Genomic DNA, 27754 nt, shown 5'->3' on the forward strand with positions numbered 1-27754 from the left:
GCCCATAATTGGATAGCGAGGCACATTATTGGAATGCATAAAATTATGCTTACCCCAACAATTTATGTTAGAAAATCATGCACCTCTTTTGTTTTTCAGATTATATTTATATATATACAAATACTGCACCACATCCAAAACTATCTTCATCCAAAATCAAAGATCACAGTATCCGGTTTTAGTGTAGGTTTTTATTATTATAGTTTTCCGTTAAATCCATTATTGACAATGACTACAAAAAGCGGATAGATTTTATATTATGCCGATTTTTGATAACAAAGGGGTCTGTTTCGGTTTCGTTACGCGGGTCTTGGACAAGAGTTACGATCGATCAATCGCTACTGTTGTTTATAACGATTGTGAAGCGTGGCCAGGCAGCCTACAAAGTGTAGATCGATTTCACGTTGGAGCCCTGCTTGACCATCGTGTCCTTGTGCAACTGATACTGCAGCGAGTTGTTACGTCCCAGACGCAGGGCATCGCGCAGTTTGTGACCAATCTCAAGGGCAGCCTCCTCGTTGTTTCCGTTGGCAGTCCAGATGGCTGGAAAGCATTAATCGTTTAACAAAGGCATTCCAAAGAAGTTGGGGGTGTGAACACTTACATATCTTGTTGCTCTTGCCGCGAATGTTTACAACGGCACCGCAGATCTGATCGGAGTGATCGAAGGCCTCGCCAATCAGGCAAAGCAGCTGAAAGGGAAAACAGTTGTAGTTAGTCATATGCGAAAAATAATTATGATCTAAGCTCACTATTGAATGTTCCTAAGAAAAAATTTCAAATAACAAATGCTAGTATCACCAAAAGTTTTGTTAATATTTCTTATAAAAAAACACTTATACTGCAAAATCAAATGACTTTTTTTATGTTTTGCATTTCAAGAATGTACATTCACTATAAATAGACCATCCTCTCACCACTCGTTTCGCTGTACACTTACCACATCGAGCCATAGGTTATCCAGATCGCTCTTGGAGCTTTTGTTAAGGGTAATGACCCAACGACCACCCTGTTTGTTGGCTGCATCTTCCCACATGGGACTACAAGTAAGATTTCAGTTAGCAAGATAATCTTGGCAGAGATGCGATAAACGCCAAACCCACCGAATGTTCTTCTTGAAGAGCGAGTAGTCACTGCCCAGCTTGATCTCTGATGGGGGCTTGATGTGGTTGTACAGGCTCCAGAAGTCCTCGACGGTATCGAAGCTGGTGATCTCGTTCTGCATGTCCTCCCAGGACTTGGACCGATCGTTTTCAAGGTACCACAGCGTCCAGACGTTCATGAGCGGGTGTTTGAACAGGTGCTCGGTGCGCACAGCATCGTCGCCGGCGGGAGCGTTGGTGGTTGCAGTGTTTCCTGCTGGTTCGCCAGCCTCCTGTGGATCCTCCTTGGGCTTGACATCCTTAGCCTCGGTCTTGGCGGGCGCCTCGGCCTTGGGTGGTTCCGGACGACCCTGCTCGGTGCTGGGGGCGCTGGTCTGCGGGAGAAGATGGCAAATGGATGGGAAGTGGATTCAGAAGATTAGATTAGCTTGGCTTAGCGACAGGTGCACTGAGAGTATTACTTTGAACATGGACTTGGGATTGGCAAAGTTCTTCATTCTGTGAAAGTCGCTCTGCATGTTGGCGGCCGTGTTTATTGGATGCGTTTGATGGTAGGATCAGTTCTTATTCGGCTCCGGAGTGGATTCGGATCGGTTTCGATTCGCCGTGATTCACTTGCCGCTCTCTCTCTGTCGTGGTGTTTGTGATAGTTGAGGTGGTGGTGGTTGGTGCGTGTGTGTGCGAGAGAGCGAAGCTTTTGATTTCTGTTCGAGTGTGTGTGGATTTTGGATTGTTTCTTGATATCTCGCTCCCCTGCAGTTCGCTGCTCACTTGTGTATTATTAACCAAAAAACTAAGTAATGATGATACAAAAAACTCGTTAAACTTGTTGTTGCTGTGTGGTTGAGTGGGTGTTGTAACTATTTATTGAGTATGTGAAGTTGGAGTATCCTGTTTCACTTGAATAGGGACTAGGCTACTGGTAAAAAAATGCGAACTAATGCTGTTTCTAACGAACTCCGAATCGAAAGTGGCGATGGAATTACAGCACACACACACACGCGCACGTATTTGACATAAAAACACAGATTGCCTGTTGAAAGAATTGGAATTGTTGTTTTATATTTGAGTTAAAAGAGTTGTATGATTTTAATTTTTGTTGCGGCTAAAATTCGAGACTGCGTGTGCGAGTCAAAGCAGCGGCGCGATTAACTGAAAAAAATTAACGTCAAAGAAAGGAGGAAGAAAGTGAAGAGGGAGAGAAAACCAACGGTATATTGGCAATGCTCGCGACTGCAATGGCCGACAAGAATATGATTTAACTGTTGTTCGCGAGTGCTTAATTGCAGTAATTCACTCTTTTTTCGTTCTTTCCATTTTTGTCTCTGCTTCGCCTATTTATGTAGCTAAAAGAAACAGAAACCCACACACACGCGCGCGATGTCTTGACAAATTCCAGCCACAAAGAGTGAGGAGACAGAGAGAGAACACTGAAAACGTGTGGTATGCAAATGCGAGAGGAGAGGAAAGAGAGCGAGTGACCGCGAAAGCGAGATAGCTTGATAGAGACAGACAGAGAGAGCGATAGCTATGACGTAGACAACAGCGTGCAAGTACAATTAATATTAAGCAATTGTGCACAAAATAATTGCTGATTTTGGGTAGAAAATCGGTGAACACAATGATGATGAAGCCACGCCAACTGCACACTTTTCCGCTCGACTATCGCCTCCCCTCTTGTGCAACAACCCTGTTTTTGTTGTTCCTGCCACGGCTCAGCCGAAATCGAAACCATGCGGCTCGCCTTTTCTCGCCTTACCTTCTCCGTCTCCAACACTACCATGATTTCGATCTATCGAAATATATACTAGATATCGGTTACGCACTCGCACTGCGTAGGGTACTGGGCTTAATTATTAAACGAATTATTTAATTCTTTAATTAAGTTTGGGATTTTGGTGCCCAGACAGTGTGACCGTTGCCTGAAGGAAAGCTAGTGACGAGCGATTGAAGACAGCTATCGATTGTTGAACAGGGCAACTCTGGAAATGCCTCTCACCGACTGATTGCCATGAAACTTTAGCGACCGTTACATTTTCAAAATTCGTGTATAAATAATTTCTTGTATCTCTTTTCAATCGAGGAATTTACGATTTAACCATTATGACATTTATATTGTTAAATTTTTATGGAGTGCAAAAATCATATTAAAAAATTCTGATAACTATGTATATACATATATACTACTTGAATACGTAACTTTTAATTTAAATAAATTTTTTAGTATTGCCATGAAACAATAACTGACCGAGCTTGACTTCCGCCTAAAGTGGCATAGCAAATCTTAGAGCTTTAATCAAAAATATAAATGCAAACTTAATTGACATTTCATCTGATTCCCACAGCACGATCGCCATCAACAACAACGTCATCCTCATTTATCATACGCAATTATTTGATGTTTTAAAGCCGGCAAAAAATAACAATATATTATAAATAATTATCAATAAAATTTAAGATGGACAAGCCAGAAAACCTGATTTTTGGTTGGAAATTAGGTCTTCGTTTGTATTTAGACATTGGCATCATCAATTGGAATTCAAAAACAAAATAACAAACTTAAGAATGAATCAATGAGTTTCCCAAATAATACGGCTCTATATTGTTTACTTTTTCTTGAAGATTCCAGAAATTCTAGAGAATAACAAAAATAAAATAAGATATTTGGTTATATTTTGCCACATAACTAAGCCTAACCTGTTGGTGAATCATAAGTAACCCAGAACTTTAGCTGTTACTAAAGCTGTTTAGTATTTGGAACCAATCAAAGTTCTTTCTACAGATTGGCTCGCCTTTGTCTGCTTTAAAAATAGCCAAAAGATCCCAAAACAACATGGGAAACACACGGCAACAGTTGCTGATGATACTTTTTATGAGGATTGGATGATACTATCGCTGATGAGGTGGCGATTTGGATACGCTTGACTTTCAAAATGGACTGTTGCAGTATAGACGCAATCCGAAAATTGAAGATGTTTACGGACCCAGCCTGAGAAACGTGAAGCGTGTTTATTATTTAAATAGTTAAGTCATTTTGTAACCGCGCAACTGCGCAGTTGCCCTTGTAAACGCCTAATAAGCGGCTTTCAAGAGCTCGGCACGATCGATCGATGATCCGCAAAAGCCAAGATCCCTTCCAGAAACCCAAGATCCATGGTCTCTAATTACACTTGAGCCGGTCTTATTGAACTGACACATGATCGCCTATCCGAGTGCTGATGTGATTACCCATCGCATCCTCAATTTTACTCGCATCGCATCTAATTATGCAGCAGTCAATCGCGGACTTCAAGTGCTTGGCGCATGTCTAAACAAAAAACTTCCGCCGATCTACAGGAAACCCGGAGTCAAAGTTAAACCTTAAGCAGTATACTTTGCATTAATTAGAAGTAAAAAGTAATTGAGGCGCTCAAAGATGCTTAATTGTAAATAAATCATAGTCAAGTGGTTAGGGTAAAATGTTGCATAAGTAAGGGTTCGACTACTGGGTACCTTGCAAACAGAACCTGCAGTAAAAATGGTACATTTTAACTAGACAAAGTCCTATACTATTTCAATAAATTTGGTAGCATATAAATTTTAGAATTCTTGCAAAATTATAAAGAAAAAAAGGCAGATCTAAATTGTTTATACCATCAAGATAAGTTGGTCGAAACCAGATTTGAGACACCCAGCCGCCGAATACGCCTGCTAAACCATCAAATTCCGTTGGCCAAAAAGAGTATCTTTAAGATACTCGAAACTGACAGCCAACGAGCGCTGAAAATGCCACTTGAATCGATTCGAAAAGGGTTCTGTGGAAGGCAACAATGGATGGGTAGACCACAAAGCTATTAGATAACTAATTGACCAAGCGGCATACATACAATTAATGATGTTTTCATAGTTGTCTCCGCATCTCTCCGAATATATATCCGCAGTTGAGTGTGAGAAGTGTGAATTTGAGCGTAGCTGGTAATGAACTTCAAATTGCCGCCACTGGCTGTGCGATGCGAGATTCTAAAGCTGAGTAAGAAACCGGACAGGTGAAGCTCAGACTGCTGGTCACTGAAACAGTCGGCCACCCAGCACATCTTCATTCAGATTTATGCAAAACGCAAAAAACAACAATACCGACCGACCGGCCGACCGACTCGATCTAAAAGTTAGTATATAAAGCAGTGCCTTTGGATATTCAGTTATTAGTAGCCCGCCAACTGGAGAACAGCGAAAACGTAGTGTGATACCTGGATATACATATATATAACTCATATTTCAAACCGAATCCATAATGAAGTGCTTCATCTTGGCTGCCCTGTTGCTGGTAAATGCAGATAATTTGCATAATTAAGCTGATATTTACGACCATCTCTCAATACATCCGATCCATTCAATTAAAGTCCGGGTTGTGACTCTATAAATGTCAAATGTGCGGATTGCAAAGTGCAAATGCAAAAGTTATACAATGTGCAAAAATTAAGCAAACATCGGGTTACATGTGAGATGAGACAAAGCATGAGAATCACTGATGATAGTGATATGACATCATACCCCTCTTTTTTTGTGATCTCTCGAGAATTGTGTTGCGTGTTAAATTGGCCATAAAGTCTGCTAAACCTTAAGACACACTTTTATGGACTGTCTTAATGTCTTGCTAATTGTTTTTACGCTTCATTTATTGCAGGCCACCCTAGCCAGCGGCGAGAACATCTTTAAGATCAACATAACTCCCGAGGAGGCCCAGCAGTTCCTGAACAGCGCCCAACTGCGTGGCATTGGCGACATCGAGTATGCCCCGAAAACCGGAGAGAACCCCCTGCCCGAGGCTCGCAACGAGAAGGGTGAGTTCGTGTACATGGGTCGTGTGATCGAGCATCCCGAGGACTATGTGGAGGAGCACTACGACGCCCATCAGTACCATGGCCAGGATGGTTTGGGTCAGTTTGTCTATGGCTACAAGGACTGGAATCAGGGCAAGAACGAGAAGCGCGATGAGACTGGCAAGGTGACCGGTTCGTACAAGTACGTCCAACCACATGGCCGTGACTTTGTGGCCAACTACTATGCGGATAAGACCGGTTTCCATGTGGAGGACAACCGTCCGGCGCACCTTAAACTGCCCGCCACCAAAACTCCCGCTGTCCTCAAGGCCGAGGAGGAGCACTTCAAACTGTGGGGTGAGCTGGCCGCCGCCGCTGGTCACAATCCCGATCCCTATGCCGCTGAGTACCAGCAGGAGGGTCGCTACCAGCCCACCGAGCCCGAGTACCAGCCCTACGTGCACGAGGAGCCGCCATATGTGCCCGGACCCGAGGAGACCGGCGAGCCCAAGGGCTTCTTCTACGCCTTCGACTACAATGTCCCCTTGTTGCGCAACAAGGAGGAGCGTGCCGAGCTGGAACGCCTGCGCGCCGTCAACAACAAGGACGAGTAGGAACCAGATCCTGGTCTAAGTCCATCCTTACGGATTAGGTAGATCCATGGTTCGCCTTGTATAGGTCGTGCTGTAGAAAGTAGCTAAGACATTTCCACATATTTATTGAAATCCTTCGCAAAATAAATCGCAACTTCAAATACACTTTTGTCAAATACGATCTTTTATTATTACATACATATACATATAAAAATGTGTGTTTTTGTGTGTTGGCATTTCATCCGCTAGTGTGTGCTCGTTTTTTTTTTGTTGTAGAAGTTTTTCCGGGGCGCTAGGGAAAACTCTAGATATTTCCAAGGAAATAGTATAGCATCTCGCGGATAAACACAGTGATGCGGGTGTTCTCGAGTTTTCCAGATGCCCTTCTACCCCTATTGCTGTTACTAGCCACACGCATTTTCATTATAATTTTCTTGCCGTGTCATTCTTTTCAAGTAAAATTATTGCTTTTTGCTCTTCGCCTAGAAGACTTGGGTCTTAAACTAATTTAATTTGTAATTGTAGTGTTATGTTTGTTGCTGTTCCTGTTGTTGGGTTCGTGCTATAATTTAATACTAATTTTACACGAGCGTTCATCATTTACAACCAGTTAAAAACTAGCATATACTTTAGGGTTCTCGGTACTCGTTTCAACTCACAATTAAGGAAACTCTGGGCTTAAATATAATACCAATTGGATGAAATCAATTTTGATTAATTCTCATACACGCTTCCTGTATGGCACCTACAACAAAAAAGTAAACTTAAAACAAAAAGAAAAGTTCTTTTTGTTAGGATCTCCGCTTACGTGAGGTTTTTCCTAGCAAACAAAATTATATTTTATTCGGTATCGGTATACGTTTTGTATGTGTATGTGTTTCGAGTTCTTCAATAAAATTCTTCGATGTGGAAACAAAATTAGATTTTCGATGGAATCACAATTGAAATTTCGTTTTTTCTTCTTTTTATGGAAATCTGTATCTAACTTTATATAGAAAGTCATTACTTGTATATCGATTTCATATGGCAGCTTTGTTCAGTCCGATATTGCAGTTGAAACTTTTTTGTTTTCCCATTTTTCAGTGGTGCTTCCCGAATATTTATTCGATTTCTAGTGGTTTACTCTCTATAATATATGATTCGTGAATGGTTTCGTTTGAAGTTGAGGGATTGGGTTAGCACAAACAATAAACGCAGTAAAAGTTAAACATTCCAACAGTATCAATTACAACACAACAAGCACGTACGGAAAATAAATAGAAAGAGAAGTAGTTTTCCCCCTTCGGTACCCAATAAGAGGAACTAAAAGTTAAACTTTAAAATATAAATCATAATAGCGACATTGCGGGTGGTCTGTATACTGTTTTCGCATTCGGGTATACTAAGGTACATAAGTTAGTCGTGGCACAATAGAGCCGGCTTTAAAACTCCCTCCGCTGTTTTCACTGCCCCTCAACTTCAAAGCGTGGAGATCAATCGATCCAGGGTTTTAGGGTTCTTGGATCTGCGAAGTTTCTTAATACTTTTGCACGGATATGGTTACGGATGGAGTGGGAGATGTCTGGTGATCTGGTGGGTGGATGGTATCCAGCACAGGTGATGAGACAATATGGGAATGGAGCAAGTAGTTAGTCTAGGATGTGGTTGAGTGCTGGGATGATGTTCATTTGGCGCATGAGTTTCATTCGACGATTACGTTTTAAATACATTAATTCACGTGCTTATCAACTGGTTCTTGCTAGGTTCTTGTCGCTCTCTTGGGCTTGTTGTATATAAGGCAAACTGTATGCGAATCATACATATATTGAACTATGTAAATACGTTTATCATTCTGTCAGTTAAATGCCGGGGAAGATCCTGGGAGAAGCGCTGTCTTGTCTATAAATGTCTATGAGCTGGAGCATGGCACAACTGTTAGTTAGTCATCTAGTCCTGGTTCTGAGTGCCTATCCAAAAAAATTGACCAACGGTGTAAACGGGTGTGTGAATGTATATATATCTGTATATATAAATCTTGTATATGCTACACGACTCTAAGCCCTAAGTGCTGACACAGTGACACTGTTCATGTTCACTGGAGAGTGCCGCCTCCGACTCTCTTCCGTCCTAACTTCCCACTTACCTACGAGATTTGTGTGTGTAAATTCAGGATTATCTCTACTTTGCCGCCGCTGCCGCTGCTGTGGCATTGGCGGGCGAAACTTTCAGCTTGATGAACATGCTATTGTCACCATTGCTGCCGCTGTTCAAGTCCAGCTTCTGCACCTCGCACTCCAGATTGTTGATGCAGTTCTTCTCGTACTGCGTGGTTCCGTTGTCCGAGGCGGCTGCTTTTTCTGTCGGCTGTTCACTGGGCGCCACCTTCTTCTCTTTGCTCTTTTTCAAGGCATTCAGCAGGGTCTTCTCTTTGCTCTTGCCCTCCTTGTGACTGCTGTCCTTGTCCTTGTGCTTGTTGTTCTTAAAGCGCGGAAAGATGCAGCCGTTGGGCAAGAAGCCGCCAAGTTTCTCCTTCTTTGCGGGAGCAGCTGGTGGTGGAGTTGGCGTGACAACGGGAGCAACAACAGGGGCCGGAGTTGGACTTGGAGATGATGTGTCTTTTGCTGTGGGTGTGGAGCTGCTGGTTGTGGGAGTGCTAGCACCATTCGTGGCTGCCGATGGGGCAACCTTTACCTCTGGTTCGGTGTCCACCGCCACCGACTGATTGTCCAGCACAGTTGATGATCCATTCACCGAACTGCCGGCATCCGTTTGATCCACGCAAGCATCGTCCGAAACTGCTGCTGATTGCTCCTGCTGTTCAGCCTGCTCGCTGGTCACTTTGTTATCCAGCTGCTGGGCAAACACGGCCAGGGTGATGCCATTGCCATTAACGTTGCCATTTCCCTGCTCTGCCAGCAGCGGCTCAGATAGATGAGCCGGCGGCGAGCTGGCCTCGTTCACTGCAGCACCAGCACTAGCTGCCCGCGTTGCATCCGGCGATTTGGGAAACATCTGCTGCGTGGTGATGTTCTGGTAGTGCTGCTGCTGGCGCTGCTGCATCATCTGCTCCTCCCTCTCGCGATCGCGCTGCGCCTGAACGGCATTCCAGACATCCTTCAGCTCGCCTGAGATATCGCGATCCTTAAGTATTACGGCGTTTCTGGAGATATAACACATATATCAAAATGCATTCTTTCTTTAATCGTGCACTATATACCTGACTAATTTCACGCCTGGATTCATAGCCTCCACAAAGTCGCACATCAGCTCGACCATAGCTCGTCGCTCCTCAGGATCTTTGCTGTGACGTCCGGAGTCTTTAAGCACCTCCGGATTGGCCATTACGGCAAAGACAATGGGAGGACTGCGTGGGCTGCCAGGCGGTACCTGAAAAAAACAAAAACATCATTAACATGATGTCTTCCTCATGTGGAATGTATGGAATATAGATGTAGATGTTTGAGGACCCTTAATCGAAGTAATCTTACCCGCATGCCTCCGTAGAGGGGAATGGGATCGCTGGGCTCCTGCGGTATCACAATGCGCGTCCAGCTGAGGACATTGATGAAGAGCTCCTCGCCCGCCTCCGTGGTGGTGCGGATGCACATGTGGGGCTGCGGAGGATTCTTGAAATGGCGATAGGCCCGCGAGTGTCGGTAGCTGTGCGGCGGCGGTGAGGAGTTCATCAGACTGAGGCCCAGTCCTGTGATGCCATTGTTGCTGTTGCCCTCGATTTCCTGCTGCTGCGGATCCTGGTGCATCTGTAGTGGCGTTTCCGTATCCAAATTATTGTTGTAGCTGTTTGTTGTGGTTGCATTTGCATTGATGGCAGTGTTTGTATTTATCTCCTCGCTTTGTGATTGATTTTGTTGTTGTTGCTGGGATTGTTGATCGTGGGCTGACGCCTCCGCTTCAAGTTCGGCCGCAGACATGGTTTTGGATTTTATATAACTATTTCGGCAGTCTTTAGTTCAATCAGTTTCAATAAGATATCCTTTTGTTGTTCATTCGTTCACTGGGATAAGCTTGAATTCGCCTAGCGGCGAATGTGTCGTGCGGCGAATTCGTTAGCCGTGTTTTTCGTCCTCTTTGTTCTACCACGCACTCACACCAAAACACCAGCTCTCTCGCTCTCGCTTACAGGTCGCCTTCTTACAACATTATTATTGCTCCTTGGATCCTGGCTGAGTGCCTAACTTCTGACCTTTGGCGTAATTAATGGACTTGCCTGCATATTAGGACCTACGGCGTATTATACCCCCTCGGTTGACACTAATATCCTCCAGAAATTCAAAGTCTTTTTATCTGGCACGCACACGAATGCAAAACACCCTTCTGCCTGCCTACACACGTACAAGTGGGAGTTGGTTGTCTGCGGGGGAGGGGGTGAAGAAGAGAAGAGAAGACAAGGTGAAAACATGAAAATGGAAAAGTTCAAAGCGTTTGCGGTGCCACACTTACACATTTCACTGATTTTCATTTATAATAATCACTTTTCCATTGCACCATGCACACAAAAACACACACAAACAAACGGGCGCAGTTACATACTTATGTATATATATACACACACGATGCGTTTTCCTGACTCGCACTCACAAAATTACCCATTAAAATGGGAAAACAATGCAGGCAGCGGAACGTGTGTGCTGCGCTGATTTTATATTTAGCTTTTTAGCAGCTTTTCATGGCAGACGGACACACCGAAAACAGCCGATTTTTCCGACAACCCAACATAAACAAAAAACTAATGGGGCAGTGTGGCCAGATGGGGCTGCTCCGAAACTTCAGAGCGTTGCCACATGGCTTCGAGCACCAGGGATGTCGTTACATATATAAACAAACTATAATTTAAAACTGCTTTTATAAAAAAAACCGAAAAAAAAACCAATACAAATTTATGAAATATTAAAAAGTGAGTCCCTATAATATTTTTTGCACAATGTAGGAAATCGATAAATTCCAGAATCTAATTCAACGAACCAGTTCAGCTCATCATCAATCAATTCACTTGCAGCCCTCGTCCAGCCGGTTAATTTTTTGCACAAGCGCTGGACAGAAAAGTGTAATTAAACGGCTAAAAGTGAGATTTAATATATAGTCAAAATTGTAAATAAACAGTTAGGCATTATACCATTATTGGAAAACAAGTTTCCAACGCACAACCAAAGGATTTCGCCAGCAAGTAGGCCAGCTTGCCCCGCAAATTTTCCCACAGGGGTGGTGTGTATAACAAAATGGCGTCCTCGCAAGTCTCAAACAAATCGGGCTCCGGGTGGCCGCGCCGCGGCAGTCAAGGCCAAGCAGATGCAGCTAGCAGCAATAACAACGGTACCCAGAAGTACACCAACCAGGCGTTGACCATCAATCGCACCATTAACTTGTGGGTACAACACATTTCATTATCATGTGCATCTGATAGACGAATCGTTTGTTTTAGATACCCCTTGACGAACTACACATTCGGCACCAAGGAGCCGCTCTTTGAGAAGGATCCGTCGGTGCCATCCCGATTCCAGCGGATGCGTGAGGAGTTTGACCGGATTGGCATGCGGCGGTCCGTCGAGGGAGTGCTTCTTGTCCACGAGCACGGACTGCCACATGTCTTGCTTCTGCAGCTGGGCACCACGTTCTTCAAACTGCCCGGCGGGGAGCTAAACGCCGGCGAGGATGAGGTCGAGGGCCTCAAGCGATTGCTATCCGAGGTAAGTGGAATATTCCCCATAGCCCTAATCCTAAGACCTACCACTTAACTGTGCCTACTTTTCTTATTTGTTAGACGCTGGGTCGTCAGGACGGCGTGAAGCAGGAGTGGATTGTCGAGGACACGATTGGTAACTGGTGGCGGCCGAACTTTGAGCCACCGCAATATCCATACATTCCGCCGCACATCACCAAGCCCAAGGAGCACAAGCGGCTTTTCCTTGTCCAGCTACATGAAAAGGGTAAATATCCGCAGGGCGTTTTGTAAGTCCCTACGCGTAGGTATAACGAGCACACCGTGTATCCAGAATATCCATCTCTCCATGTACTTTATATAACCTATAGATTGTTTTTGTTTGCCAAAAACCGAATACGCTAACAAACCTCATGTCATATCTTTTCAATGCTGTTTAGATACGGACGGGAACGCCAGTTACGATGTACCCTGAGCAGTTCCATTAGCGCCGTGTGTGTCGTATCTACCCAACTCTACTCTCAAGAGTGCAATGCCATAGAACAACAATCGAGCAAACAGAACAGATCAAACAGAAAAGAAACAAACAGATCGCAAAGCTGGCGCAGGCGACTTCTTAGTTAGTTTTGATTCTAGTCCAATTGTACAACATGTCTGAAATCAAATTCAAATTGTATTTTTGCTCAGGACTGAGTGTTGGCATATTTTGTTATTTCCCGATTTTGATCATTCGAAATTCAAAGATTGTTCTTGTACTTAATTTTGTAAATATGTCGACATACTTGTGAGACTGAGCGCAGCAATGTTATCCTTCTATTTACATATTTATTTATTTCCTAGCCTCTATTCTTACTTTTGTGAAGTGTCATGTGTTGTTCATCTTAAGGTTGTTGTGTATTTACCGAAACCAATCCACCGGGCAGGCAGCAGAGAGCATTGTAACGTTGCTGGCTGTCGCAGTCATGTGCCCAAATCTCGCGTGTTTTGCAGATTTGCACGCATGCAGGGCAGTCAGGTCGCAAGTCGCTCCTTAAATTAAGCACTCGTTTATGTAAACACAAGCAAAAACTGTTTATACCTTTTTTGACCCATACTTGCTAATGCTTACGCATTCGCTGTGCACTGAAATGAACTGATGCCCACCAGCTGAAGAATTTCAGCGCACAAGTCGAAGCGCACATATCATGTATAATGTTGCTCTTAATTGAAATTATGTTCATATCTGATATTAGGTGACATCGCTGGGCCAGCAAAGTGCCAGTCACGCTTTGCAAGTCGCAGCGAATCCAATTAATTAGTCTAACGTAACCAACTATGAATGTAAAACAAAACGCATACGACTCTCTTTATATCTTACGGCTGCGAAATGATTTTTAATATGTAAATTGTACAACCGATTGTAATTTCCTAGATAATATATCCTGTGAATTTGAATGCTCGTTGATATCTCTACATACATGAATTCTGTCTCTATCGTTTTCCGTAATCTAGCACTATTTGCTGTACCCAAAAATTATAAGCTTGTTGCTGCGCCATTGTTCGAGCTATACGACAACTCACAAGGGTATGGACCCATCATCTCATCCCTGCCGCAGGCCCTTTGCAGGTAAGTTTATAAGAGTTTATATCAGAGTTTCTAAATTTCCCCACTTATTTATACTTCTCTCTGCAGATTCAACTTTATCTACATGTAAAGGCAGACGGAGGGGTCCACGTCCAGCAATATTTAAGCAGAAGCAGCACCAACGATAGCTCTACCTTACAGATTTCAGCACCACAGATCAGCCCGTAGATTTCCATTTCATGTGTGTGTGTAAACGTACATAATTGTATTGCAGATAAAATGGAAAGCCAGGCCCTTTTACTTGGCAAATAGAGTCGACAAGATTTGTGCTTTATTTGTATATTTTCATCTTTAATCTATTTGCATTTTGGGGGTTTTGTTCTATCAACTAAATGTTAGACAATGTTTTAAGAAATGTTGATTATAGTTATGAAGATGTTTTCTGGCCAACTGGCGCTATCCCTATAGCATGTACTCGCCATAGATTTGTTCGAAATATTCGCGATTTCTGTAATTGGAAGATACACACGGGCTGGATAACATTAAGAGGGTCTTGAGAATCCACAGTACAAAGCGAAATGATTAATAAATGATCTTTTCAACCAACGTCGAGTATGTGTTGTAAATTATCTAGCTCAGTACCGCCGGCAATTACTCTACGTACAATTAAATTTGCTATTGTTAACGTTTATTTGTGAGGCTCTAGGTTACGTATGCTCTTTGGAGTGCGTGGCTTGTAACAAATGAACAAATCAACAAAAAGTCTGAGAAGAAGCTCACAACGAAATCGAAATAATCGAACTGAAGTACAGGAACCGTTTGGTGTGTTATTTTGATTAGACAATACAATCTTACAGACTAGATTAATTTTGTTTAATTATGCTTATGCCACACGTACAAAAGATGTTAGCAAATATTGCGTGGTTTCTGATTTGTGATCTTTACCACAATTTATTGTGATAGAACTTTAGATCGTAGTAGCCCTGATCGGTGAGGCCGCCACCGCCGCCGGAGGACACGGTGGACATGGCATCCGTATTGTCCTGGCCCGGCGAGGTGACTTCATGACCGGGCGGACGGTTGATCTTCACTACGCCGAAATCTTCGCGCTCCATCTGATCGAACTCCATCTTACTGCTGGGCATCACGGCCATACCGACGCCAAAGGAGCGATTCTTCATGCCCGTGTGCTGCTTGCTCAGCTGGAAAGCCGGGGGTCTCCGGTTGTCGCCCACAATGCTCTCGGCCACCTCGGGAGATCGCACGGATGGTGGAGTCGGAGTGTGGCTCTTTGGTGGCGGTGATGGGGGCGTAATCACCTCCGGTTCGGGTTCGGGTTCCGGCTCAACCTCCGGTTCAACTTCTGGCTCCGGCTCATAGCTGCTGGCTTCCAAGTCGGCCAGGCCTTGCCGCTGCAGTTGCTCGGCAATCTCTGCAATATCGTGATTACCACTGTTGGAAGAGTTTTTAGAGCGGTTAAAACTAGTCTTTATTAAACTACAACAACATAACAGCACTGGGAGACACTGAATTAATATAATTGATTTTATTGCTTGGGGAAAAAAACGAAATAAGTTACGACCAACAAGTATGTAGTTAAATGTTAAATGATAAGTTATATATGTTGTAATCACAATTTGTCAGGTATTTTCGAGTGTCTTGTGTAACGGATCCGATTTAGTGGGTTGGTACTCTTCAGTTTTTCTATATTTCTTGAGTTGTGTTGTGGGTGGTTGTGGATGGTGGGTGGTGGTGGCATGCGGCAAGTGCAGCTTCTTCAGTTTGTACTTGTACATTAAGTAAATTCATCGGTTGTATAAATTAACTACGCGAAAATATAAATAATTGGCTAAAATCAAAGCTTTGTACAATGGTTATTAAGTTGATCTATCAGTTTCTCTAGTTTTGATTTCTATTCATTTTGTATGTGAAGCAGCCGTGTGCAATTTTTGTGGACTGGCTTTGTCTATTTGATTCTGAAAGACAAACGAAAAAGAACAAAATGAAACCCAAATGAAGACCATACACAAAATGATAATGCCAGCAAATTGATATTATTTATTTAAACAATTGAGAGCTTTTACCTGTTGGTTTCTGCACTGCCATTTCCTTTTCCGCCCTTCGAGTTGCCAGCATGAATTATCTGGAAATAGAGAAATTTATTAGGTCATATTCGGGGTGAAAATAATTAGAGATAAGATCGGCCTATTAACTTATATTAATAGCCCATTCGTGGGCCATACAATTCAATGAGTTTCTCTATTAATTGCCAGCTCTACAACTTAATATAAATACCACGTACAAAACGCAAAATAGCTTTTGTGTTGCCCTAAAAAAAACAACCACTTGGCACGCAGCCAAAATATCAACCCCTGATTTTGGGGTCGATACACCCCATTTGACCCACTCTATGTAACCGACCGTATTACAACTCTCTAATTTCTTTATTTGGAATTGTTCAATTTGCACATTTGTCCCAAAATTATAGTACGGTCCAGTTTAAAGGGAGCTCCTTTGAAGTTGGGATTCCTTCAGAAATCGTCGTTACATTAAAACAAAACAATGGGTCATAAAACAACTGAGATTTGCACTTAGAATTTGGTGCATTTCACTCGGGGGAAGATTTCATCATTTACTGGACTGGTAAGCCAGCATCGCCATGTCCAAGTTCCGGGGAGCGTACTAAATATATCGTGGTCTGGCAGTTGGGGCACGTGGTGCACATCTCGGCATCCGCCGGTGCTGCTGAGCCACCAGCATTTTCCCTGGGCGCATTATTGCCGCCAGTTGCTCCTGGAGCAGCTGCTGCTGCTCCTCCGGTGGTTGGCATAGATGCCTGTGGAGCTTTTGGTGGCTGAGAGGGCTGTGGGTCAGGTGGGTGGTTAACCTCTTCGAAGATTGTCGTATAAACGTAGTTATATTTACATATCCATTCAGGGGGGACTGATGTTGCGGCTGCAGCTGATGCGACTGCTGGTTAGCATATTTATTCTGCATTTGTGCATCTGGTTGGTTCACTTGCTGCTGCTGCTGCTCGTAGCCCGTCTGCGGTGGCAATTGTTGTTGATGCTGCTGCTGCATCTGCTGCTGATGTGGCATTTGCTGTTGATGGACATGAGCCCGTCCCGAGGGCGGGGGTTCCATGCGCGTCGGCTGACCGGCAGCCGGCTGTTGCACGTACTGCTGTTGCAATTGCTGCTGTGAGGGCACCGCAGCCGGCGGAGGCATCTGCTGCTGTGGCACGGCATCCACTGGAGGCATCTGCTGATACTGCTGCTGTTGTTGCTGCTGCTGCTGCTGCTGGGCGGGAATGGGAGCCGATGGCTGCTGTCCACCAGGTGCTCCGCCTACTGCTGCCTGCGGCATGTTGTCTCTGTCAAGGCCAGAATGGCGAACCCGGGCGGGTCGGGCAAAAGCGTTTGAAGCCAGATAGGCATCATCCACATCCTGCAAGCCAGAGCGACGCTGGAAGGGATTCTGATTGCGTACGGGACCGCTGCGGCTTAGGGCGTCCAATGGACTCTTGCGTGGCTGTGATTTGTCATTATTTGTTGGGCTACTGATTCCGAACGAGGGAAGCGTCTTACATTATCGTTGGCATTGGTATTCCTGGACTGGCTGGGCGTCAGGCTGACCTGACTGGCCTGCTTGTGACCCACTGCTGCTGCTACTCCACCACTGGCATGGCGTGACTATAAACCAGGTGATTCAGTCATCATCTCGAGGAGTGTGTTATAGTCGACCAACTTACAGCAACGCTCGTCTTGGAGGCATGATAGCCACCACCGCCTTGGCGTGCCCCAGAGGCATTACCACGTTTGGCATCCATAAATTAAATCACTGGAAATTAGTAAGCCGCACGAGAAACTCAGCACAAATCGCGAGGAAAATAGTTGATGATTTTTTTCAGTTAAAAAATAGTGTACAAAATACAAATATATTTTTGTATACAGGAAGTCGAAAGAGCTATCCGACCGCTGGGATGTATAAATTTAAACTGAGGTAAAGCCGATTCCGCTTGGGGATCTTGAAGCTGACAGATTGAATGTTGGACAGTCGGCCAACTGGGATTATGTTTTTCAAGGGCTTCGTGATTTCTTCCAAAAAAAATTCGAGTTTTAACAAACAATTTAACAGCATTTCCACTCCCCAACTTTAGATTATAATTTCTTATGACCTCGTAACTGCTACACTCTCAATCAACCAAAATGGAATTTTACAAATCAACAATATCGAAATTTAAACCTCATGAACACTAGAAATCGGGTCAGCTAACTTTACGTTTGAGTAGAATCTCGGAATACCTCGGCCATGCTGCAGGTGGGACGTTTTGCCCCATATCGTCCGGTCGGAGAGATCTGCGTTATCTGCTGGAGCAGTGCATTCGGTGTAGTCTGCTGCTGGGAACCACGCCGCCGGTTAGAATCCTCGCCCAGGTAAGTAGCACCAAAGAGCTGTGTGTTAGGACTGTTGACGATGTGGTGGGTTATCGTTGGTTATCATTGGTTAACAGTTAGCGTTTCATGTGGAGAAAGAGTTAAGCATCATTAGTCATTTAGAATAAGAAATGGCATAGATCATTTCAAATCTCTGTATACCAACCAATAAAGTCATTTGGTAAAACAATAATATAATGGATAGCTCAGTTATAAAATTCACTTTATGCATTATTTTCTGTTAGTAATTTCAATATTTTTTTTAAGGTATACAGAGAATTTAAAAAGCGAAGCAAGCAACAGGCCACCATTACAGCAAGGTTATTAATCAAATGCGACCGAGTTTTATCGATCAGCGGGCTTCCTTTGGCAAACAAACAAACAAACAAATCGTAAGTCCGATTTCCATACGATATGCAAATGGGGCCAAAAGAAATGGCCAACTGAGGCCGAAAGTGAAATGTTTCCTGCAGCGGCGAAAGCAACGCCTTAATTGCCACGGACTGCGCCAGGTGGGTAAATCAGGATGGGCGACGCCTTCTGCGCTCCCAATCCGCTCACCTGTTTGTGATGTGCAGGCCATTCTGGGTGCGCTGCGGCGACTGGGCGTGGTCATGGGCGTTACCATGTCCATTTGCCGATGCCGCATCGTTAAAGAATCCCTCGTAGAGCACAAAATTGTTTGCCTGCGGTATGACTCGCTGTAAACCGTAATGCTTGCTGAGGAATGCCAGTAGCTTTTCCGACGGCCGATCCACCGAGCACTTGAGTGGCGTCCACTGCTCCTCATTGAGCATCGTCTGAAAGAGACGCTTGCCCAGTCCGGCACGTTGACGGGACTCATGCACATAGAAGTCCAAAATGGATGGAGCCTGCTCCACCTTGCGCGTCTGCCCGGTTTCGTCGAACAAGTAGAGATCCTTGGTGCCCACCTTTAGCAGACCTAAGACAGCGCCACTGGAAATAGTTAAAACTGGTGTTAGCTATAACAATTTAAGATACGCTTAAGATAACTTACTTGTGACCCGCTTCACTATCTGCCAGCAGATAGATGGTCTGGTTGTCGGACATCCTCAGGCGCTGGGCCGTGGTCACCGGCTTGCTGAGTCCCTGCGAGGTGGCCGACAGCTGCCCCAGCCGGTCGATGATCTCCGACATCTTGGTGGTGGCATCTCTGCGTGCAAGCGTGGGTGAGTGTGGAAAGAGTAGCGGATTAGTCGGATCAAAGCCCACAAGATCACACTCCGCGTACAATTTCAATACTCACAAACTCTGACGCCGATCGCCGCGGAAGGTGTGCGGCAGGAGATTGGATGTCACCTTGATGATGGGCTGTGAGAACAGCGGCTTGATATCGAAGCGGAACTCCACCATTATGCTGCCCCTCGATTGTTCTTTTGGGGTGTCTGTGTGTGTGTGGGGCACTAAGCTTGGGTGTGTGTGGTGGGCCCCTGCAATTGAGAAATGAGAATTGCGAATTTAATGGAGCGTTGCGAAAGCGGTGTGCAAACAATTTGATTATCTGCTGCCGCTCGATTTAACCCGCCTTTGGCTTTCGGCTTTGGCATTGTCTATTGCGCTGTGTGGGAATCGCTGCACATGCAATCAAGCCAATCACTGTTGCTATTGCCATCGTCAATGAGTCGGCAGATGCAAGCCCACACGTGGACACACAGAGAAATTCGGATCGCAAAATGTTAAATCTTTCATAAATTGATCGCAAGATGAAAGTACTCATGCATGTACTTAGGTGTGATTCAATTATACTTGTCCCTACCCTGAAGACATTTATCACTTTTTCTGCCAGTGTACTTTTGGGGGCAATCCCTCGGCATCAGCATTAGTTTTGCTGCTGCTGTTTCCGACTCCGCCTGTTGACCCAAATCGGCGCATTAGACTCGGATTACAATCGAAACTGTTGCGTTTTAGCCGCGAATCCCATGCGACAGGAAGTGGAGATATGGCTTCCGTTTCGAGGGGGCGTGTCTGTCAGGACAAAACGTTGGTCGCTTGCATGCCGCCACCGCCTTTTTAAATTCGCAGTGCAACGAACTCGGTAACGATAACGCAGAGCAGAGCAGAGCATTCAATTGTAATTACCTTTGATGGGGCTGAACAGCAAAACTTTTCCCTTTGTTACGATTTTGTCAGGGGAAAAGTTAAACAACTCTCTGCCGGCGTCGCAGCAAGCGGCGCTGCCCGAGTTTCCAGTGCGATAGCAACAGAAAAGTCATCGTCGGCAAATGACGTGTTTTCATTTAATTTTTACATATCAACAACACCTACAGCAGTGCTCACATTAGTATTGCCAATATCTTAAAACTTTTTGAAGCCTTATATCAAGAATCGCCGAAAACAAAAATATGCCATGTGGGGAAGATTGTGTGAAAAAACTTTAAACAAAATGAAAGAAAATCATTGGTCATTGGTTTGGATTAAGAACTGATACCCAAGCTAAATGACTTAGTTATGGAGTTAACAACTCAGAAATCCATGGTTTTTTAGCCCTTGGAGAATTCATTACAACACATTTTTACATTTTTAATATATGACAAAAAGTTCATTGGTTCATTACTTATCAAAAACATCTCAGCTTTTGCATGCTAGTTGTGCGAGCTCGACTGTAAGTGGCACATGTGGTTGGCCCCCAGCAAAGTGGACTACATTGTTGTTGTTATTGCAATGGCTGTTTATTTTTCCAGTGCACAACCGTTGACGTTGCCATACACAATCAGCCCACTTTGTAACTGTTTATGAACCAACATCAACCGATGCAAAACAAAAATGCAAGAGGACAAAAAAAGAAAGAACCAGAACAACAAAGAAAACCACGCACCGCATTAAGGGGTGAGTGCGAGAAGGAGACTGCAGTTCTTGTGCTCCCCTTTGCTCCACTTGTAAATGTGTCAAGTGAGCTTGACTCTCTTCCACTTATGTACATACAAGTACACACATAATTCACATACGTGCAGGTGTGCGATGAATGTGAGAGCGTGAGAGAGTTAATCAGCGGAATTAAAATCGCGTGCAGCCGTAAACAAGTCAAGTGTTAGAGAGGAAAGGGGGATCGTCACATTCAATTTAACGGTTAATCAGTAGACAGCACACAAGCAACAACGCGGCATGGAAACAGCAGTGGAAAAACAAATCAATCGAGAGGTGCAGACAATTGGCAACCCAAATATAAATAGTCATTTCCCGATTAAACTGACTGGTGATGAAAATTAATACAGCAATTTCGCTCAGCCTTCAGTCTGGAATAATAGCCATTAAGCCGAGCCTATCAACTGTCGGCTGCATAATAATACATAATAACAATCCCACAAAGTGTCGTGTCATTATGCAAGCCCCCGGCATTTTGGACTAGAAGTGGGCGGAAATAGTTGGGGGTGTGGCCAGAGAGCTCCATTACAGAACAGCTGTCAACTGTTCGCCGAATTCCGCAGTGCTGTATATGGAAGTACAGTGGAATGATCATAAGTCTAACTGCTTTTACGCTTGAAATAAACGTTTTTATTATTATTTTATTTGGCTTAGCTACTTTTAGTACTATTATCTTGTATGTAACCCTCATCTCTGTGAAAAGCCGATGTGTTTAAAAGTATGCAACAAAATATTATATCATTCTAGAATGCCAACAAGTAGTGGCACAAACTCTCGATGCCAAAAATGGTCTTTATCGGTTCGAGTTTAATAGTTTCGACTGTCCAACGAATTTTTTGTGAATTAGAACCATTATCGCGTCAGGCACTCAATAGGCAAAATAAATTAGTCAGCTCGGGTACTTTGCCATGCGGCTCGAATCAGGTGACGAGCCTACCTCTATTTAGTTTTTATGTCCAGGGAAAGTGTGTACATATACAAAATGGAAACGGACTCGGTTGGAAATTTATGCAGCAACAAGGTCAATCGATAAATGCAGAACCGAAAGGTACACCCAAAACCCAATACGAGTTGTCAAGGTAAAAACAAAAAATAACGGTAAACGACAGGTGCCGCAGCCGCTGACAGGCTCAGGTAAAGGTACAGGTGTGGTCGGCGTCGTTATTCCCTTTGATTTCCCTTCCTTCTTTGGTTATTTGGTCGCTCAAGGCAACGGCAATTAAAAACAGTCAACTGTTTACGGCTTTGTTTGGTGGAAGTCGTTGGCCGAAGTAAGCTTTAAATATGCATGAGAACATGCTACAACATGCACATGCACGCACTGCACGCAATGAATTCTTTATCGTTATCGATAACGTGGCATTGAAATACTTTTTTGCGGTCTAGCCGCAGGTTATTTTGTTGTTTTCGAGCTGTTTGCCACGAACGGAACGATCGCAAACGATCAAAACAACTTGTTATTCTACAAATGCAAAAACTGCCATAGCAACGATAACAAAAACAAGAAACCGCAGAGAGAATTGCATTTACAGCCGTCATTGTTGTTTTTGTCCCTTGTAATAGCACGCGCCTCGCTCTGTTGTTGATTTTTATCTAATTACTGGAGACTTAAAAGTCAAATCATAAATACCCAGAGAGAAAAATGACAAAGAGATACTCTAGCTTACATGGAAGCGTATGACATTGCAACAGTAGCTATACATTGCATCAGAATGTCGGACTGGAACACAATTTAAATTTAAGTCTAGCCGATTTAAAAATACTTGTGGCTTACACCAGCAGTAATCAGCTGAGATTTCGGTTATTTTCCACATCAATGATTAAGCATTAATTAATGCAAAATAGAAAGTATTGAATGCAGGGGGATCAACCAGACGCAAAAAGTACACTTCGTTTTCAAAGTGATAAGCACCATGCGCCTGAGTTTGGATTTTACCAGACATCACTCCTAGAACTGGGGTCATAAATGCCACACTTGTTATTTGTGCGCCGATCACTTTTGAGGTAGTCTTTCGATGTCTGGACCCAGAACCCGGTCTCCTGGCAATCTTCAAGTATGAAATGGTGCCAGAAAAGATAAGGAACGATGGTCTCCTGCTGGAAAATCCGGTTCCAGGCGGTTCTTCTAAGCACTCGAGTGTCGCGGGTTTAATGGCAGCTAACCATAATTGTTCCTATTGTTTATATTTTTTGCGATAAGCAGACATTGTCGCATTCATGCAGCACATGTTGGGATCAAAGGTTCATGTTTCCCCCCAAATGCAATTCTCTCTCAATTGAAACTGATTAAATGAAAATTGTGCGCAATTCGCGGATAAACAAAATTAAACCATAGAAGGTAGGGTGTTCTGGAAGTCTTCTTTAACTGACCGAAAAAGAAAAGAGTTGTGGTTTAGTAACAAAAAGGCATTTCTCTCCCACTCGCACACTTGTAATGCTTATCGTGCGATCGCTGCACTGAAAACAAATCAGCTAACAATAAAACTGAAGTCCGATGGTAAACCGCGATTAGATTTTAAAAGAATGAATTTTCAAAAGTTTCAAGTTTAAATGTATAGCTATATGTACATTGTTAATTTAGGTTAAGTTCAAAATTAACATGTATAATCAGCAAATTTGACCAAAATAATTTGGTTTTGTTTGAACACACATTTTTCTTTTTGTGTGGTCATCAGTTTTTCGTTCCGTGTGGTCAGTGTGGAAAGAGAGAGCCACAAAAAGAGAGAAACCGCTTTTGTGTGCGTTCAGCGGGTTTTCTTAAAAGGGCGATCGACTGTTTTTGAGTCACTTGTGAAAAATCAGTCATCGCGAGCAGTTCGACTAAGGAAAACCCGCTGGCACCACAAACCGTAACCACTTATCAAACAAAAACAAATAACAGCTGGCCAGCAACGCGAAGCGCGTGTGCAAAACGAAACGAGAAAACATACACACAAAAAAAAGCACAAGATATAAGAGATACACAAAAAGAGAAGCAGTGGAAAATTTTGGGCACCAAACACAGCCGAAGCTTTTACGTCAAACTAAACCCCTCCAAAAAGAAATCACAACGTGTTCGCCGGTCACGATGAGCGGTTCCGTATTGAGTTTGGCGCGTCCTGCAGCAGCCACAAATGGCCATAATCTGCTGGCCAAGCAGCTGAATTGCAATGGCAATGGCACCACCGGTGGGGCGGCCAAAACCACTGTGGCCTCGGCCATAACGCCGCCCAAACAGCCACAATTGGCGGCCAAGGTCATCCAGCAGTCGCAGATCGTCTGTTTCGATGTGGACTCCACGGTGATTTGCGAGGAGGGCATCGACGAACTGGCCGAATATTGCGGCAAGGGTAGCGAGGTGGCCCGCGTCACCAAGGAGGCGATGGGCGGTGCCATGACCTTCCAGGATGCCCTCAAAATCCGCTTGAACATCATCAGGCCCACACAGCAGCAAGTGAAGGATTTCATTCAAGAGCGACCCAGTACACTGAGCAAAAACGTCAAGCGTTTCGTGAGCCACTTGAAGGCGGAGGGCAAACAGGTTTATTTGATATCCGGTGGATTCGATTGCCTAATTGCGCCCGTGGCAAATGAATTGGGTATTCCCCTGAAAAACGTCTATGCCAACAAGATGCTCTTTGATTATCTGGGCGAATACGATAGCTTTGATATCAGCCAGCCGACATCGCGTTCCGGCGGAAAGGCAGAGGCCATCGCCCTGATAAGGAAGGAGAATAACGACGATGCCCTAATCACCATGATCGGCGATGGAGCCACCGATCTGGAGGCCGTACCGCCAGCCAACTACTTTATAGGTTTCGGTGGCAATGTCGTGCGACCGGAGGTCTATCGCCGGGCCCAGTATTACGTAACGGACTTTGAGCAGCTGATGGGGCAGTGAGATACGTATACGTAAGACGGTGGGGGGGGTGGCGAATTTAGTATTTGAAATCAACGTGTTATAGCTCATAGTGATGCACAGCTTTTTGTCCAAGTATGTGTGTAATAATATGTACGTTAGTTCGTAGGCAAACAAGAATAAAAAGCGATAGTAAAATAATGGAAAACGAACAAGTGAAATCAACTTTGTTACTGTTAACTTTACAGAAAATGTTAAGCGCGCACGAAGCAGCAGAAGTTGTAAAAATACAGGGTGCGCCTTTATGTTAATGAACAGTTCAGGCTTAAGCATTCAACTGTAAGCAAGTTACATTTAGAATAAAGAAATTTCATGCACATAAAAAATATTACTTCTTGTATTTATATGTTTATGGCAACTGAAACCGAGAAAACCAGCAGCGAAGGTTTAAAAAAGTGTTTCAAAACAAATTATTTGATTTAAATAAACATTTATTCTTCTCTCGAATTGTATGTTGTTGTATATTTTATTTCAATTATAACGTTTTTAAAAGTAAACATCAATTTTTTATTCTGGATAGTACTTTTTAGGATTAAACTGTAAAAGCCAAACCGACAGCCTTCATAGTTTTTGATGTCTTCTAACAGGCAATTAGGTAAAACCAATTAAAGCCTAAATGTTTGTATCTCAGGCTGGTATAGCAATTAGCCATTCCCATAATAGTCAGTTAGGTTATTACAATAATATAAATCCACGTTTCATGACGTTTGGTTGTAGAAATTTCTCCTTTGAAATTTACTTTCCACTTTTGACGTCTATAACCATTGCTAAGCCTATTTTAGAACAAAATAATAGCAATAGACGAGGTGCCAGGTGCGGGGTACACAAACCGGGGTAAAAGGAAAAACAAATGGGCGGGCACGGTTCCAGGTTAAAACTTTCAAATATTTATTAAGCTGGGCTATTTGTATAAACTAGCGTGTTATAAACCATTTCAGCTATTCTTTATTTTTTGAAGATAAACTACCATAACTGATAGAGAAATAAGAAATAGTAAAAGAAACTTTAATTTAAACATCAAATTTTTGTATTGCTTATGCTTGAAGACCAGCTGTTTAATTGCCCAAGCTTGATTTCCTTTCGATTTTAGCACGAAGGTGCCAGCAATTGGCGGCTCCAAAGGCCGTTAAAAACCAGAAAACAACGCCTCTGCGGCAATTATCAATTGCTGTAATCGACTCCAGCGGAGTTGAAACCGTTGGCAAGCAAAAACAAAGGCAAGGCCGAAGCGTGGGTGGCAGCATTGGGCGGTAAACCATGAATGGAACGGGCGGTTTGGCGGTCAACGTCATCGTGTTTAATTGACGGCGGAAAACGCTTTGAGCCAGCTTAAATGTGGACCATATTAGGCGTGACTCGACTGCCGTGTGAACGGCATAGGGGCGTGAATTAAGGCCAGGCTGCATTCGAACGCAGAACGGGAAGAAAGCAGCCGCCGATGATATCACCATCCTAATGAACTGGGCTTAAAAGGCATCTGTTATGCCCTGCAGCCCAAGTGAATCATCTATTTTGGGCACTACAGTGGGCATTCTATAAAGGAGGCTATCTGAAGATAAGATGTCTGAAGAATTAAGAAAAGTATTTTATAATTTTTGAAGTCTTTTCATAAAAAATTCCCATTACACGTTAAGATAAATTGTGCGATATGCAATTTCATCTAAAAGAAGTGATTTATGTAGTGATCTCCATGGTGGATGCCTATTAAATGACGTACTTTTTGAAATAAATCCGCACTATTACTGACTTTTTGTCTGCGTCAGAAAACGGTTGGGAACTTTATGAGGCGTACAGAACCACTAGAAATTCCACTGTGGATGCCATGCAAATGAGGCGCTTCCTGGCCATTTCGGCTTGGCCGCTGGTGTCTGCTGGTAATGACTTCAGCGCACGTCGCATGACGTAAAGATGCTTTATTTATGTGCCCACTGAGCCACACGGCAGCGGCACGAACGCGAAAGCGGTGGGCAGCGGAATGGAAATGGATATGAAAAACTGGCATAAACGTAAACAGAAAGCTTGACGAAGGTAGACTTACCGCAACGCTTGGAGGAACGGTTAAACACGAAAGCCTCGTAGGGATTGGGCTTGGAAATCGAAATATCTCACGGATTGGCGTTCCAGTTTCCAGTGGCACGGCGAATGCACTAATCCGGCTTTTCTGCTGCAATTTTTGGATGCGTGCGGATGCTGCGCGTTGCGATGCGGCCGTAACTATGTATCTCACTCACACACGCGTCGGCGGGGCGGGGAGGTTTGTCTTATTTTATTGATTTTGAAATTTGTCTCAAATCAGACAAAAAAAAGAATGCGTTTGAGCTCTGGTGTGCCTTTTATAATTCTGTATATTTGTATTTGTTTTGCTTTAACTCATAATTCCAGACACCTGGGAAATTCGCCGCCGTTTGTTGCTTCTGTTTGTTTGTGTATGTATACGCGCCGCTTTGGGAAATCGGAAAATCGTAGTACGGAACCGGAGCCGTGACGCGTGGATTTTGCACGAAAGTCGGTTAAAAACTGAACAGCGCTTGCGGCGAGCACAGATTTTTGGGGGTGAAGTGGTTTTCTTTGGAGCCAGATGCAAAGCTTTGGCTTGCCACATAGAGATGGCAAGCTGCTGATGGGCCAATCGATAGGTTAGGGATGACAGTCTTTAAAAGTATGTGTCACGGGAAGCGCAACTCTTTAATAATTTCAATGAAAGCTGATAAGCCAAGCTACTAGGATTATTAGTTTATTTTTCGTTTTTTTTTAGAATATTTAATTAATAAGCACATAGAAACCCCCCTTAAGCTCCACCACTGACTGACCATCGATATGCC

General features: G+C 43.7%; 7 protein-coding genes across 18 annotated transcripts; 3 read left to right on the forward strand and 4 right to left on the reverse strand.

Annotated features, from left to right (window-relative positions):
• Nucleotides 1-171: 171 nt before the first annotated feature.
• LOC122618593 (eukaryotic translation initiation factor 4E1) lies at nucleotides 172-3036 on the reverse strand. 5 transcript variants are annotated; one of them, XM_043795156.1, is made up of 6 exons: nucleotides 2863-3008; nucleotides 1565-1896; nucleotides 1104-1477; nucleotides 941-1040; nucleotides 605-692; nucleotides 172-543 (listed from the first exon to the last, which is right to left on the reverse strand). In XM_043795156.1, exons 2-6 carry the CDS (start codon nucleotides 1619-1621, stop codon nucleotides 380-382), a joined length of 783 nt encoding a protein of 260 aa, XP_043651091.1. In that variant the 5' UTR covers nucleotides 1622-1896; nucleotides 2863-3008; the 3' UTR covers nucleotides 172-379. The 5 variants fall into 5 exon arrangements, with proteins under 5 accessions (XP_043651091.1, XP_043651089.1, XP_043651090.1 ...); XM_043795154.1 differs by having other exon boundaries at nucleotides 1565-2136; nucleotides 2863-2974; XM_043795155.1 differs by lacking the exon at nucleotides 2863-3008 and adding an exon at nucleotides 2062-2248.
• A 2213-nt stretch (nucleotides 3037-5249) lies between these two features.
• Nucleotides 5250-6660, forward strand: LOC122618594. The gene is made up of 2 exons (XM_043795158.1): nucleotides 5250-5406; nucleotides 5767-6660. The coding sequence occupies exons 1-2, from the start codon at nucleotides 5374-5376 to the stop codon at nucleotides 6514-6516; spliced, it is 783 nt and encodes a 260-aa protein (XP_043651093.1). The 5' UTR covers nucleotides 5250-5373; the 3' UTR covers nucleotides 6517-6660.
• Nucleotides 6661-6716: 56 nt separating this feature from the next.
• Nucleotides 6717-11216, reverse strand: LOC122615575. 4 transcript variants are annotated; one of them, XR_006325858.1, is made up of 5 exons: nucleotides 10936-11216; nucleotides 9963-10846; nucleotides 9692-9861; nucleotides 7304-9634; nucleotides 6717-7240 (listed from the first exon to the last, which is right to left on the reverse strand). XR_006325858.1 is itself a non-coding variant. In XM_043790572.1 (5 exons), exons 2-4 carry the CDS (start codon nucleotides 10404-10406, stop codon nucleotides 8653-8655), a joined length of 1596 nt encoding a protein of 531 aa, XP_043646507.1. In that variant the 5' UTR covers nucleotides 10407-10846; nucleotides 10936-11216; the 3' UTR covers nucleotides 6717-8441; nucleotides 8618-8652. The 4 variants fall into 4 exon arrangements, 3 of the variants coding, with proteins under 3 accessions (XP_043646507.1, XP_043646508.1, XP_043646506.1); XM_043790572.1 differs by having other exon boundaries at nucleotides 6717-8441; nucleotides 8618-9634; XM_043790573.1 differs by having other exon boundaries at nucleotides 6717-9634; nucleotides 11026-11216.
• A 250-nt stretch (nucleotides 11217-11466) lies between these two features.
• LOC122618420 (cleavage and polyadenylation specificity factor subunit 5) lies at nucleotides 11467-14055 on the forward strand. 2 transcript variants are annotated; one of them, XM_043794847.1, is made up of 5 exons: nucleotides 11467-11857; nucleotides 11915-12179; nucleotides 12254-12419; nucleotides 13643-13757; nucleotides 13824-14055. In XM_043794847.1, the coding sequence occupies exons 1-5, from the start codon at nucleotides 11712-11714 to the stop codon at nucleotides 13843-13845; spliced, it is 714 nt and encodes a 237-aa protein (XP_043650782.1). In that variant the 5' UTR covers nucleotides 11467-11711; the 3' UTR covers nucleotides 13846-14055. The 2 variants fall into 2 exon arrangements, with proteins under 2 accessions (XP_043650782.1, XP_043650783.1); XM_043794848.1 differs by lacking the exons at nucleotides 13643-13757; nucleotides 13824-14055 and adding an exon at nucleotides 12592-13585.
• On the reverse strand, nucleotides 14039-27541 carry LOC122618417 (alpha-tubulin N-acetyltransferase 1). 4 transcript variants are annotated; one of them, XM_043794841.1, is made up of 7 exons: nucleotides 26971-27541; nucleotides 19419-19602; nucleotides 19170-19325; nucleotides 18713-19108; nucleotides 18020-18182; nucleotides 15800-15858; nucleotides 14039-15167 (listed from the first exon to the last, which is right to left on the reverse strand). In XM_043794841.1, exons 2-7 carry the CDS (start codon nucleotides 19523-19525, stop codon nucleotides 14657-14659), a joined length of 1392 nt encoding a protein of 463 aa, XP_043650776.1. In that variant the 5' UTR covers nucleotides 19526-19602; nucleotides 26971-27541; the 3' UTR covers nucleotides 14039-14656. The 4 variants fall into 4 exon arrangements, with proteins under 4 accessions (XP_043650776.1, XP_043650777.1, XP_043650775.1 ...); XM_043794842.1 differs by lacking the exon at nucleotides 26971-27541 and adding an exon at nucleotides 20252-20405; XM_043794840.1 differs by lacking the exon at nucleotides 26971-27541 and adding an exon at nucleotides 19929-20121.
• LOC122618418 (vacuolar protein-sorting-associated protein 36) lies at nucleotides 16141-17715 on the reverse strand. The gene is made up of 4 exons (XM_043794845.1): nucleotides 17467-17715; nucleotides 17303-17407; nucleotides 16641-17246; nucleotides 16141-16578 (listed from the first exon to the last, which is right to left on the reverse strand). Exons 1-4 carry the CDS (start codon nucleotides 17542-17544, stop codon nucleotides 16348-16350), a joined length of 1020 nt encoding a protein of 339 aa, XP_043650780.1. The 5' UTR covers nucleotides 17545-17715; the 3' UTR covers nucleotides 16141-16347.
• On the forward strand, nucleotides 23816-25263 carry LOC122618419 (phosphoserine phosphatase). Its single transcript, XM_043794846.1, has one exon. The coding sequence runs from the start codon at nucleotides 24102-24104 to the stop codon at nucleotides 24912-24914; it is 813 nt and encodes a 270-aa protein (XP_043650781.1). The 5' UTR covers nucleotides 23816-24101; the 3' UTR covers nucleotides 24915-25263.
• Nucleotides 27542-27754: the final 213 nt, after the last annotated feature.

Source organism: Drosophila teissieri, chromosome 3L (genome assembly GCF_016746235.2).
Source record: "Drosophila teissieri strain GT53w chromosome 3L, Prin_Dtei_1.1, whole genome shotgun sequence".
NCBI classification, from domain to species: Eukaryota; Metazoa; Arthropoda; class Insecta; order Diptera; family Drosophilidae; genus Drosophila; species Drosophila teissieri.

Coding starts and splice junctions, on each gene's coding strand:
- LOC122618593 (XM_043795156.1), bottom strand. CDS start 1,621: ATGCAGAGCGACTTTCACAGAATGAAGAACTTTGCCAATCCCAAGTCC. Junction 1,478..1,564: donor ATCCCAAGTCCATGTTCAAA/GTAATACTCTCA, acceptor CTTCTCCCGCAG/ACCAGCGCCCCCAGCACCGA. Junction 693..940: donor ATAACCTATGGCTCGATGTG/GTAAGTGTACAG, acceptor TTTCCCTTTCAG/CTGCTTTGCCTGATTGGCGA.
- LOC122618419 (XM_043794846.1), top strand. CDS start 24,102: ATGAGCGGTTCCGTATTGAGTTTGGCGCGTCCTGCAGCAGCCACAAAT.
- LOC122618420 (XM_043794847.1), top strand. CDS start 11,712: ATGGCGTCCTCGCAAGTCTCAAACAAATCGGGCTCCGGGTGGCCGCGC. Junction 11,858..11,914: donor ATCAATCGCACCATTAACTT/GTGGGTACAACA, acceptor CGTTTGTTTTAG/ATACCCCTTGACGAACTACA. Junction 12,180..12,253: donor TCAAGCGATTGCTATCCGAG/GTAAGTGGAATA, acceptor CTTATTTGTTAG/ACGCTGGGTCGTCAGGACGG.
- LOC122618418 (XM_043794845.1), bottom strand. CDS start 17,544: ATGGATGCCAAACGTGGTAATGCCTCTGGGGCACGCCAAGGCGGTGGT. Junction 17,247..17,302: donor ATACCAATGCCAACGATAAT/GTAAGACGCTTC, acceptor GACAAATCACAG/CCACGCAAGAGTCCATTGGA. Junction 16,579..16,640: donor AGTCCCCCCTGAATGGATAT/GTAAATATAACT, acceptor CCTGACCCACAG/CCCTCTCAGCCACCAAAAGC.
- LOC122618594 (XM_043795158.1), top strand. CDS start 5,374: ATGAAGTGCTTCATCTTGGCTGCCCTGTTGCTG. Junction 5,407..5,766: donor TCTTGGCTGCCCTGTTGCTG/GTAAATGCAGAT, acceptor CATTTATTGCAG/GCCACCCTAGCCAGCGGCGA.
- LOC122615575 (XM_043790573.1), bottom strand. CDS start 10,406: ATGTCTGCGGCCGAACTTGAAGCGGAGGCGTCAGCCCACGATCAACAA. Junction 9,862..9,962: donor CCCTCTACGGAGGCATGCGG/GTAAGATTACTT, acceptor TGTTTTTTTCAG/GTACCGCCTGGCAGCCCACG. Junction 9,635..9,691: donor CCAGGCGTGAAATTAGTCAG/GTATATAGTGCA, acceptor TTATATCTCCAG/AAACGCCGTAATACTTAAGG.
- LOC122618417 (XM_043794840.1), bottom strand. CDS start 19,992: ATGCTGATGCCGAGGGATTGCCCCCAAAAGTACACTGGCAGAAAAAGT. Junction 18,183..18,712: donor GGCCTGCACATCACAAACAG/GTGAGCGGATTG, acceptor CATCGTCAACAG/TCCTAACACACAGCTCTTTG. Junction 15,168..15,799: donor GGCAGTGCAGAAACCAACAG/GTAAAAGCTCTC, acceptor CTCTTCCAACAG/TGGTAATCACGATATTGCAG.